The sequence below is a fragment of the Ictalurus punctatus genome, chromosome 11 (genome assembly GCF_001660625.3).
Source record: "Ictalurus punctatus breed USDA103 chromosome 11, Coco_2.0, whole genome shotgun sequence".
Taxonomy (NCBI): domain Eukaryota; kingdom Metazoa; phylum Chordata; class Actinopteri; order Siluriformes; family Ictaluridae; genus Ictalurus; species Ictalurus punctatus.
In genome coordinates this window covers 7,494,213-7,506,749 of record NC_030426.2, presented here as the reverse complement: position 1 = coordinate 7,506,749, position 12,537 = coordinate 7,494,213, and the positions used below count along the sequence as shown (strand labels likewise).

Genomic DNA, 12,537 nt, shown 5'->3' with positions numbered 1-12,537 from the left:
TAATCTCTCTCTCTCTCTCTCTCTCTCTCTCTCTCTCTCTCTCTCTCTCTCCCTCTGTTTCAATCTCTTTCCCTCTCATTGTGTGTGTATTGGAGAGAGAAGGAAAGGAAGATGTGTTTTGTGTGTGTGCATGTGTGTGTGTTTTGTACATGAGCAAGCATTGTGGGACGTCCTGAACTGAATTAGGTCATCTCTTCAATCAGAGCTCTCTCTCTCTCTCTCTCTCTCTCTCTCTCTCTCTCTCTCTCTCTCTCTCTCTCTCTCTCTCTCTCTCTCTCTCTCTTTCTCTCTGGTGGAGACACAGAGACCCCTACTGTTTCACAGAGGGACATCTGTGTCTCTTACAACACTTTCAACGCAGGTCATTTCTCTCAGAGTTCAGTTGCCTGTGGTTGGAAGCAGATTTATTCCTTGACTTTGTTAAAATGATCATTTTATGCCAGAATCCTCCGGCTCTTGTTAGTTAGTTGTGTCGTAACAATGAAGGAATGAGTGTTGAACTCATCTGATTTCTGGCTACAGTTGGTGTTCTATTGCCCCCTGGCAACTTGTCAGATGTATTACAGTTTTTTTTCAGATGAGTATTATTTTTTTCTCTGCAGTTTTTTTTTTATTTTTTATTTTGTGCTTGTCAGCCAACAATACCAGCAGTATTTTGGAACTACTTTTTTCTTGGTTGTCAGAACTGATGATCTAGATGCAAAATATCTGAAACGTGTATATGTGTGTGCAGTGGTAGGGATATGAATGTAAATTATAGGTTATTGTTGCATTCCCCAAGAGAGAATATTAAGTCAAGTAGACAGTGGGATAACCTCGGGGTAAATGAGTGCAGTGAATATTCGGTGTAGGGGATAGAACACACACACACACACACACACACACACACACACACACATATATATATATATATATATATATATATATATATATATATATATATATATATATATATTACATTTACACACATATATACATATTCCATATTGAGATAAAAACATTCTTCAATAAAAGTTGCTTTATCTTGTGAGGACCATCCAAATGCTCAAAACTCTCAGATATTCCTATGCTTGCAGGGTCATTTGGTCCCGACCAAGAAGATATCCCTGCTGGAAAAAAAAACCCACCAAAAGAAACCATCACAGAAATTCTAATGGTTCCACTACAAATACTATATTACAAACCATCAGCTGTTAACCATTAAAAGCATTACCTAATGATTTCCATTAGGTAGTAGGATGTATTAAGGATGTAGGTCCTTAATGGTATCCACTAGACATAAACATGCCACCAAGAGAAAGCAACAAATTTCCAGTAGATACCCACAGGAACCATTACAGTTGCCATTAAAACCATATAACCATTAAAAGCATTACATAATCTATTAGGGGATCTGTTGGGGGGGGGGGTCAGCAAGGACAAAACACACACACACACACACACACACACACACACACACACACAGTGTATCAAAGTATCATCATCACTTCATGTGTAAAAAGATCAACACAACTGTTAGATCATGTTCACCGAGTACAACCATAAGTGTACAATTTGCTAAATTATTTATTTATTTCCCCCCCAGGCTGCAATGGGAATGACCTCGAGCTCCACTTGTAGCTGTCTGTCCTGTCTAAAATGGCCACCCATCAGCTCCAATACCGAGCTGTGGATAAATATGTCATACATAAATAGACTTCCAGATATATACAGTAGTGCGTGTGCTGCTGAACAGTAAAGCTCCTCATCCTATACCAATCAACAGCATGAAGGACAGAGACAATCACCTTAATTGTGGAAGAGAAAAGAGAACTGCGGGAGGAAAATGGAAAGATGCAACCTTTTATTAATGCACCACCTCCCCCAGCCTCAGCCAATTTTCTCTCTTCTCCCCCGCCTAAGTGGCCGTCTAGTTTTTATCTAATCAAAATATATTCACTCCATATCTGCTCTCTCTTTCTCTCTCTCTCTCTTTTGATCTAAAAGACTGATTGGCAATTTCTCCAACTAACTGATATAGAACACTGAAGCCCGCTGCCAATCTTATGGCACTGCTGTTGCCATGCCAACAGTTAGAGGGTAAAATGGGGGGGCAGGAAGGGGCTTTGCTTTCATATGAACCGTTTTTTTTTTTTTTTCCTTTTCTTTTTTGCAGGCTGATGCCACATGTTATTATTTTCTATTATTCGCCATGCTTTTGTCAGACAAAGCACATCACCATTGCTTCTAATAGCTGTCTGTTTACAGCTTTTGGCAATAATCATGGTGTTGTTTTTGTATATTGTTTTTACATTTTGTACATTGTTTTCTTCCATTTTTTTTTCTCTCTCTCCAGATACTGTAGAGATTTATCAAGGTTGTATATGATTCAATTTAGAGCTGTCCATTTCACTAATGGCCTCCTTTATCCTGAGTGAGAGGTGTGTCAGTAATGTTGCTCACACTGGAGCACTATAGAGCACACTAATGCAGAGAGTGTGACTCACATAAATGTTCTGCCACTATGCTTGCTTATTTATTTATTTATTTATTTATTTTCGATCTTTGATTGACTTTTGAGATTTTAAACACGATCTGACAAAAGACCAAAGCCAAACCTCAGAACCCGACTTGAACCCACCACCAACTGCAGATCAGATTAAACCTAATGATATCACCTGCAACAATGACAGGGATCAACTCTAAACAATTTGAAGTCTTAGGCGAACTCACCATCATTCCAAATTAAGTTTCCATTCCACTTTAACGCATGGGGTCCATTTATCAGTGCCTCACAAGAACATCCTGACCTTCCACTGTATCGCTCCAGGTACAGACAGACTAATCAGGACGAACTGCTGGACAAAATATTGCACGTTATGAATAGTGAATAGTGTAATATCGGACACAGCCTCAGCGTTGTCATTCCATGCTTCACCACGATGCACCTCGAACGTTCTATCTAATGCACAGTGCACTGGAAACATGGTGTAAGTCAACAAGTAAAGTTTATTCAATTTTACTTTATGTACAAACAACCCTGTAAGGCACACTCTTGTTTAAATAAGCATGTATAATAAAATTTAGTCTCGGGTTTTAAGAGCTAACATATTTACGTTTTAAGTATATATATTAATTTATAGGATGATTTCTGAAAGGCCACCATAATAAATGATACCTACTTATCCATTGAACGCAAAACCATTAACAGTTGCAGTTAAAAAAAAAAAAAAAAAAAAAAAAATTGTGTGTTAAACACAAGTTTAAAATCACAAAGCAAAACAATCCGATAATTCCACCACTGCAGACAGGGGTTCTTAGCACTAGTGTACTTGTTTGGTGGAGATCAAATTTGTTCCTGGGCTTTACCGCTGACTTTAAAGACGCTAACGTTCATAAGAGTAGCGCTCAAGCAACGTGTTAGTCAGACAAGCTTTCATTCTGGAAATACTACTAATGCTCTTTTCTTTTGCTTCGACATTCGCAAATTTAAAAGCTTTGACAAGTTCCTTTCAAAATATGCCATGGCTCCTTATAGCTGAATGTTCTACAATGTTTACAAAAACACCTCAGGGCAGTAAAATTGAAAAAAAGAAAAAAAAAAAAAAAAAGAGGTTAGGAAGAAAACTCTAAAAAGAAATAATTTCTGTAATTAGACAATAAATATATATATATATATATATATATATATATGGCACTGAGTGTTCAGATTTTGTACTCTGGTGCATTACATGAACATTTCATCATTGTTAAATATCTTTTTTATTTTTGTTGTTCTTGAATACATTTTTATTTAATTTTTTTTTATTACACCCATGAGTGTATGATACTCGAATGTCAAATGATTAATACCTCGGGGTTGGATCGCACGATTAGAAAAAGGTGCCTCACACGAGTTCAATTTTCACTGAAACTGTAAAGTTGTATGAATAAATACGTTTTTTTTTAAATTGTGAGTGATTTTGTTTTTAACTGATACGATTTCATATTTGGACAAGCTGCCATGAAATGACTGATTCAGAATAATAATAATAATAATAAAAAAATTAAAAAAAAGGATTAAATTGCATACAGTATTAGGTATGTGAAAAACAGGATTAGATTCGACTGCCTGTCTATTAGAAGCTTCACTGAAGAGGGGTTTTTTTCCCCTCAGGAGAAACGAATGACATCAAAAATGATTAGCTGGGGTACTAGTGTTCCGTGGCAAAATAGAAGCTGTTTGCGTGTCTTACGAGCACTGAGGAAGGCTGTTCTGTGCTGTAATTCCGAAGCAGAAATTCCCAAATTCCCATATTTGCAGCCCACTATGTCATTGGTGCATTTAAAGAGCGCTTATGTTGTCTCCTAATGGCATGGTGCGTTGTGGATATTCTAATTACACCCAGAACCACATGAAAGCACCACTTTACACTGTCAGTCAGACGTTTTTGAACACCTGGAGTTGTTTTATGGTTTAGTACAGTTTAAGGACTATTAGTGCCACAGACAAAACTGAAAGGTAGAGACTGGTAATTAAATAAGGTAAATGCAAAGAATCAGGTCTTTGTTCCATCAAAGGTCTCACTCTGTGTATTTAACTTGATATTTTAACTGAAAAGTGCTCAGATCCCAACGGCGCTCTAGACTAGGGCTTTTATATATATATATATATATGGCACTGTTTGACATCAGGTGTAATACAAGTCACAAGTCACACTTATCCTACACATGGTCGCATGGGAGCCTGGATTCCTATCCCAGGGAACTTTGGGCACAAGGCAGGGGGACAGCCATCGCAGTGCACAATCGCACACATATTCACACACTAAGGACAATTTGGAAATGTCAGTCAGCCTATGTCTTTGGACTGGGGGAGGAAACCGGTGTACCCGGAGGAAAGCATGGGGAGAACATGACAACAAACTCTACGCACACAGGGCGGAGGGACCCCCAACTCCGGAGGTCCTAGGCAAACGTGCTTATCATTAAGCCACCGTGCCCCAAGTCACAAACATTTCTCCATGAAAAATATTAAAACGCTAAAATCTAGGTCAATGACGTTTCACTGGGAGTGTGCCTCTCGGTGTGACTAACAATGAGTTGAAGCCAGTGCAGCCCAGGCTGGTGATCTCATGAAACTCATCTGTTTTAATTGCTGTTACACTCAGTGATGTATGCCCTTATGCTTTTTGTGTATACTACCTTTTAAGGGGTTTATACTGGATAGTAAACCCATGTAATTGTTCTGTATTAAATCGCATCATTCAGAAGCCACAGAAATATAAAAAAATATACTGTATGCTTTGCATTTTATCTCTGATTTGAAATGCCTAATTGTGATAGATCAATTAGTATCAACTAGATTAGACTGGACTACACCACTTTCTCCACTGGATTTAATCCATTGTTTGCCATGATTTTTTTTCTTTCAGTGAAGTATTCCTGCAAATATTTGCTTCTTTTTTTTTTTTTTGCCTGCAACAATTGTTTCATACAAACTGATATGGCACACAAAATCTTCTCTAAAAAACAAAAACAACAAAAAAAAGTTTGACATGTATAATAAGATCAACACTTTTTGATGCATGGCTTTGAATTGTTTGTTGAACAACAGTGGTAGGATTCCACCAATGGCAGCCCCTGGTTTTAGATCTGTCTGGTCCGCCTTCCAACTCTCTAGTTGTGCCTCGTCGTAACTGTGTGTGGAGTTTAGAACATGGGCGCTCATGCAAGAAGGCCTAAACGCTTCACTTTGGCTGAGAGGAAAGCGTGAATGATGAAGACGATGGTCTTAGGACAGGCATGAAGATCCAGTTGCTGGAAGAAAAAAAAAAAGCAGGAGAAAAAAAAAAGTAGTGAGAGCAAAGTGAATGAAGGAATGAAATGAATGCAGAAAAGAAGGAAGAGAAATAAAGACACAGACAGGGTACAGACTGGTACAAAGATGGGCGAGTCTTTACAAAATAGTCTGAATTCTACAGTTGAAAATTTCATCCAAAAGAATGGAAGAAGTCAAAAGAGAATAACTATGAGCTCAGTGTGTATACAGACCTGTGATCTGAGATGAAAGAGAAAGAGAAAGACTACATGAACTGAGTGAGAATAAAAGAACAGGATAGAAAAGGCAGGGCGTTCAAAAATCTATGGAGAGTTATGTTCAGGAGAAAACTTAGAACTAAAGACGAGAGGAGTGAGAGAGAGAGAGAGAGAGAGAGAGAGAGAGTTCTCACAATCTCGGCGTCTGGACCTCCAAAGTCAAGGAAGATCATGCGCACTCCATCATCAGAGGACATGCGCAGACGCTCAAACGGCTGCTGCAGAAGAATGTGTCTCCTCACACCTGCCTCCTCCGTGAACAAAGTGAAACCGTTCTCTATGTGCACACTGAGCATGCATGACTGACCATTCCAACTGCATGCTGCAGGAGACAGAGAGACAGAGAGAGCGAGACAGAGACAGAGAGACCGAGAGAGACAGACAGAGAGAGAGAGAAAGATAGAGAGAGAGACAGAGAGAGCGAGACAGAGACAGAGAGAGAGAGCGAGACAGAGACAGAGAGAGAGAGAGAGACAGAGACAGAGAGAGAGAGACAGAGAGAGACAGAGAGAGAGAGAGAGAGAGAGAGAGACAGAGACAGAGAGAGAGAGACAGAGAGAGACAGAGAGAGAGAGACAGAGATAGAGAGAGACAGAGAGAGAGAGACAGAGAGAGACAGAGACAGAGAGAGAGAGAGACAGAGAGAGAGACAGAGAGAGAGACAGAGAGAGACAGAGAGACAGAGACAGAGAGAGAGAGAGACAGAGAGAGAGAGAGAGAGAGAGAGAGACAGAGAGAGAGAGAGAGACAGAGAGAGACAGAGAGAGAGAGAGACAGAGACAGAGAGAGAGAGAGAGACAGAGAGAGACAGAGAGAGAGAGAGACAGAGAGAGACAGAGAGAGAGAGACAGAGAGAGACAGAGAGAGAGAGAGAAGGGTTTTTTTAAAGCAAACATCTAACACTAATCTACTCAAGGAATCTTTAAAAACATACAACTATGAACACACTGAATCATTTTCACATTCAGCATATTAAAGCATTTTCATTTTGATCATTATTCATCAATAAGGATGTTTGAGAGTCTACGAGTGTTACACATCTGGGTGTCCCGTAATAATGCCATGCCAACCTGACCTCACGAAAAGTTTATATTCATTCAAACAAGACTTTTTTTTTTTTCTTTTTTCTTTTTTGCTTAGCTGTTAAAGTGTATTTTTTATTCAGTTAATTGAAAATGTGCCTTGTATAGATAGAGATGCATCTTAAAGACCCTGAAGAAGCTTTTTGACTTACGTGAACATCTAGAAGCAATTTTTTCAGAGTATGTAACAACTGCAAAGAGGAACTTTTCCCCTGTCAGATTTTCCACATGTGTACAGTTCGGTTGTAATCCTGTTCATTATTACCTTATTAGTGCAGCAATACAGTAATGTATATGTAGCTATTCATTACACATTTATAATAGTTGAAAATGGGTGATCATGCAATCATTTATTCTCATAAGGACAAGGACTTGAAGGTGCAACAAACATTATGATCAGCAGAGGGCGACATCATGCCGTATTAATTCACTACTGACACACAACTGTGCTACAGCTCTCCACACCACCATGGCTCAGTGAAGACCTCTGGTCACTTCTTGGTATATTTGAAGCCTTTAGTAACGTGCATTACTGCAACTCTAGTTGTGAGTGCTGCAGGGATGACGTATTTTTGTGCGCAAAACCGGAAGTTAGCATCAATCTGGTTCCCTAGACAAAAAGCCAATTTTACATTCCATAGGCTTTTGGATTACTGCAGATAATAAGCTCTGTGACCAGCAAAAGTTTATGATTCTTACACGTTTTTGTTCATCAAGATAATCTTCACAAATGAGTGCGACTTTGATGAATTTTGATGCCTAAATTCAATCAGCAGACGTAAAAAGCTAGGTAGGCTATAAACGAACTACACCATGGTCATGTGACTTCAACATCACCAACACTAAGCTTTACAGCACTACAATTTAAAAAACAAAACACTACAGTTGGAAAATATTATAAATTGATAAATCTACAAGTTGGAAAGTTTGAGTTGGAATAGTCTACAAGAGCGCGAGAATAAACACAACGAGGCTGTAGTAGATGAGTTTTCCTGTTCAGAGTGATGACGTTTAATGTCCCCAACAACCTCTGTAGTCCCATTTAGCCACTTGTTAGCAACCGTCTTTATTGCTTTTACTGCAACCGACACGTAAAAGCTTAACAAAATCACGAGTGGGGGTTACTGATGTATCTCATGCAGTAGAATAAAACAGGAAAATATCTTGAGCTTGTGTTAACCACAGACCTTATTTCAGGCATTTAACCAAAAACCCATTCAGAAATCCCACTGACTTTGGGACGATGGAAGCGGAAGTGCTAAAATGCTAACTCGTTTCTGGGTGTTAGGACTCGTTCCTGCACCACTCTATTCCTCTAGACTCCTTTCCTTACATTCTGCTCACAGTACTCATAGCACTTACCTGTTTTATATTGAAATGAGCTCAGTATGCAGATTTCTGTTATAATGGGGACGGTAAGGATTTTGAGTTCTAATTCAGTGTAAATAATATGTGTGAACTGAAAGCGGGATGGATGTACCTGTAGTGACTTCTTGGATGAGTTCAGCAGCACTGTGACAGCCTTCCACCAGGAGGTGGCTCCAAGTGGAAAGTTCTTTAGCAGTGTCCACTCGAAACAGGTGGGTCTCCACACCATGCTTGGTGCCTAAACGCAGGCCGAATGTTAAATCAGAATCTTGTCCTGATGAACTCTTTCCAGGCCCAGAATGAACGAGCCTAATAGAGATAGACAGAGAAAGGCAGAGCTATGAACCTGAGACTAAGTCCTTGAAACTTGTGCGTATGTTGCAGACTGTAATAGAACCAAACAAACTTAGTTACTCCTGTCAAGACACTAGACACTCTTTAAGGATTCTTTAAGGAATATACCAAAATACACCTGCTTTTCTTATTCTTATTCACTGGAGCACAATCTATCAGAGGTAAAGAATTTCAAGGTGGGGCGGGGGGAGGGGGATTCCAGTTCAAACTGGCTACATCTCCTACGAAAGCGAGTTCAAAAGTATAGTGGAGATATTATGTGTGTGGTTGTGCAATGTTGACTTTCGTGATTGGCCCTAATAGCTGCAGCCAATGAGAACGCTTCTCTATCAGTGCATATCATCACATGACCAATCAGACCACCTCAGGGAAGTCTTAACAGAGCTGAAAATCTGAACAGAAACAATTACTTTAAGGTAGTGTTGGGTCCGTGTCCACCTCTGTCGAGTTTGAGTCGAGACCAAGTCCTTAAAGTGCGTCTGTTATGGTTTTTCAAATATTACCTTTCATGTAGTGTGTTATAGAGCTGTTTGTGAATGTAAAAAGTCTGCAAAGTTCCAAAAATCAAAGCGCACGACGAACAGAGTTATTGACTCCCGAAAGAAGGAGTTGTTCCGTTTCATGGTTTTTGATCTCGCGTCTAGTTTCTCGTTTTGTGCTTTGCCTTGCCTAGTTTATGCGCGTTTGCCAATCGCCTGACCTTTTGCCTGTTTTTGGACCATGATTTTCATACACGATTTGGATTTGTCTGCCTGCCTCTTTTTAATAAAGCTCTTACCTGCATTTGCATCCGTCCTCAACTCCATTGCGTGACAAATTATAATAAACTTTATTTTATATAGCGCCTTTAAAAAGACCTCTCAAGGCGCTTTACATAAGAGTACATCGGCATGTTAAAAAAAACAAAACAACAGTTAATCATAAAATACAGTATAATAACAATAATAGTAATAATCATAGTTAAATAAACAAAGTCATCAACTGAAAGCAATCCTAAAGAAATAAGTTTTAAGAGAAGATTAAAATACAGTAAAAGACTGGTCTTCTCTAAGATTAGATGGTAGTGAGTGCCGCAGTTTTGGAGCATAAGAATAAAAGGCCCCATCACCCATAGTACGTAAACGGGTCTGAAAGAAAGATAAGAGACCAGAATGGAGGAATGGAAATCACATTTTGGGGTGTAATGGGTTAAAAGCTCAGCTAAATACTGGGGAGCCAAACCATACAAGGTCTTTTAAAATTTACACATGGAGCCAGGGCAAGGATTCCAAAATAGGAGTGATGTGCTCACTTGTCCTGGATCTAGTCAGGATTCTAGCTGCTGAATTTTGCACATACTGTCGTCTAGTTGCTGTAGACTTAGAGACCCTAGCAAGGAGTGCACTGCAATAATCAATGCGAGAAAATACAAAAGTGTTGATCGACTTTTCAGCCACAGAGAAAGATATAGGGCACAATCTTGCAATATTTCTGAGATGAAAGGAGGATGTTTTAACAGTGTTCTGCCCATGTGAATCAAAAGACAAACTTGCATCAAATATAATGCAATTTTTAATTTAGTTTGAAACTCTAAAACAGAGCTAGTTTTATGTTCTCCCCGTGCTGTGGGGTTTCCCCCAGTCCAAAGACATGCATGGTAGGCTGATTGGCGTGTCCAAAGTGTCCGTAGTGTATGAATGGGTGTGTGAATGTGTGTGTGTGATTGTGCCCTGTGATGGATTGGCACCCTGTCCGGGGTGTACCCCGCCTTGTGCCCCCTGGCATAGGCTCCAGGTTAACCCCGTGACCCTGAAGGAAGGATAAGCGGTATAGAAGATGGATGGATGGACAGAGAAAATTTTGAGCCATCCATATTTTTATCCCAGAAATACATTTCTGACCTGGATCAGCCCAGAGAGACAAACTGTCTGCGATCTGAGAGATAAGATCTAAACCAATTCAGAGCAGTTGCTGAGAAACCAAGACAGTTTCCAGACGGGTGTGTAAAAGAGTGTGATCAACAGTGTCAAAAGGGGCCCTGAGATCCAGAAGGATGAGGATAGAAAGAGAACTGGAATCAGAAGTTATTAACAAGTCACTTGTGACTGTAACTAAGGGGCCGTTAACACGACAATGTTTTCAACTAAAAATGGAAATCTTTTTATAGGGTTTGGCTGTTCGTTTACACGACAACGGCGTTTTGGGGCCTTCAAACTTTTTTGAAAAAGGGTTTTAAAGTGCAAGTTTTTGAAAACGATGCCGTTATCGTAGTTACTAATTCCCCAAATCTATGAAACTGCATTCATAATGGGGTTCAGCTGGACTAGATCCAACCATGGCCCATTTTAAGCTTTCTGGCAGAGGCAATCAGGTTTTCATTTAATATCTGTTGATATTTGATAGTGCCACCACCATGTTTAATCATGGGCATGAGGTACTTTTCCATACGGCTACCTCTCTGTGTTCACAAAACCACCTCTGGTGTTTATTGCCAAAAAGCTCTATTTTGGTTTCATCTGACCATAGACCCCGATCCCATTTGAAGTTCCAGTAGTGTCTGGCAACCTGAAGATGCTCGAGTTTGTTTTTGGATGAGAGTAGAGTGAACTTGTGGTGATGTAGGTGACATCAGATTGTAGTTTTGGAGACTTTCTGACCCCAAGACGCAACCAACTTCTGCAATTCTCCAGCTGTGATCCTTGAAGAGTTTCTGGCCACTCGAGCCATGCTCTTCACAGTGCATTGAGACAATATAGACACACGTCCTCTTCCAGGTTGATTCATAACATTTCCAGTTGACTGGAACTTCTTAATTATTGCCCTGATGGTGGAAATGGGCATTTTCAATGCTTGTGCTATTTTCTTATAGCCACTTCACTTTTGTGAAGCTCAACAACCTTTTGCTGCACGTCACAACTATATTCCTTGGTCTTACGCATTGTTATGAATGACTAAGGGAATTTGGCCTGTGTGTTACCTCATATTTATACCCCTGTGAAACAGGAAGTCATGGTGGAACAATTTCCTGCTCCTAGTTACCCATGTGTACTAAAAAATATCGATAGGAATATACAATAGGAATTCATAGGGGTGCCAATAATTGTTGCACATCTATATTTAACAAATATCCATGACAGCAGAGTATTTTTGTGAATTTTTTAACAAAAGATCAAAAGGTTAAACAATAAAGACAATTTTTCACAGCCTTCTTTGCTCATATTTACTAAGGGTGCCAATATTAGTGGAGGGCACTGTATTTCAAAGGCTCTGGGACTCCAAAGAACTCTAAATGGAAAAACTTGGCACAGTACTGAACCTTCCCAGAAGTGGCCAACCTTCCGAAATTCCTCCAAGGGCACAGTGACGACTCATCCAGGAAGTCACAAAAGAGCCAAGGCCAACATCAAAGGACCTACAGGCCTCTCTTGTATCAATAACGGTCACTGTTCATGACTCCACTATCAGAAAGACACTGGGCAAAAATGTCATCTATGGAAGAGTGGCGAGGTGAAAACCACTGCTAACCCAGAACAACATTAAGGCTCATCTGAATTTTGCCAAAACACACCTTGATGATCCTCAAACCTTTTGGGAGAATGTTCTTTGGGCTGATGAGTCACATCTGGCGTAAACCAAACTCCAAAGAAAGAACATCATACCTATGGTCAAGCATGGTGGTGGAAGTGTGATGTTGAGG

General features: G+C 39.8%; 1 protein-coding gene across 1 annotated transcript in view; it reads right to left on the bottom strand.

Annotated features, from left to right (window-relative positions):
- Nucleotides 1-2,968: 2,968 nt before the first annotated feature.
- snta1 (syntrophin, alpha 1) overlaps nucleotides 2,969-12,537 on the bottom strand; it is a 32,625-nt gene continuing 23,056 nt past the window's right edge. Inside the window, exons 6-8 of the mRNA XM_017480549.3 lie at nucleotides 8,620-8,816; nucleotides 6,192-6,379; nucleotides 2,969-5,778 (exon numbers count right to left, since the gene is read on the bottom strand). Of these exons, the coding sequence (XP_017336038.1) occupies nucleotides 5,686-5,778; nucleotides 6,192-6,379; nucleotides 8,620-8,816 (478 nt within the window). The 3' untranslated portion in view covers nucleotides 2,969-5,685. The remainder of the gene's footprint in view (nucleotides 5,779-6,191; nucleotides 6,380-8,619; nucleotides 8,817-12,537) is intronic.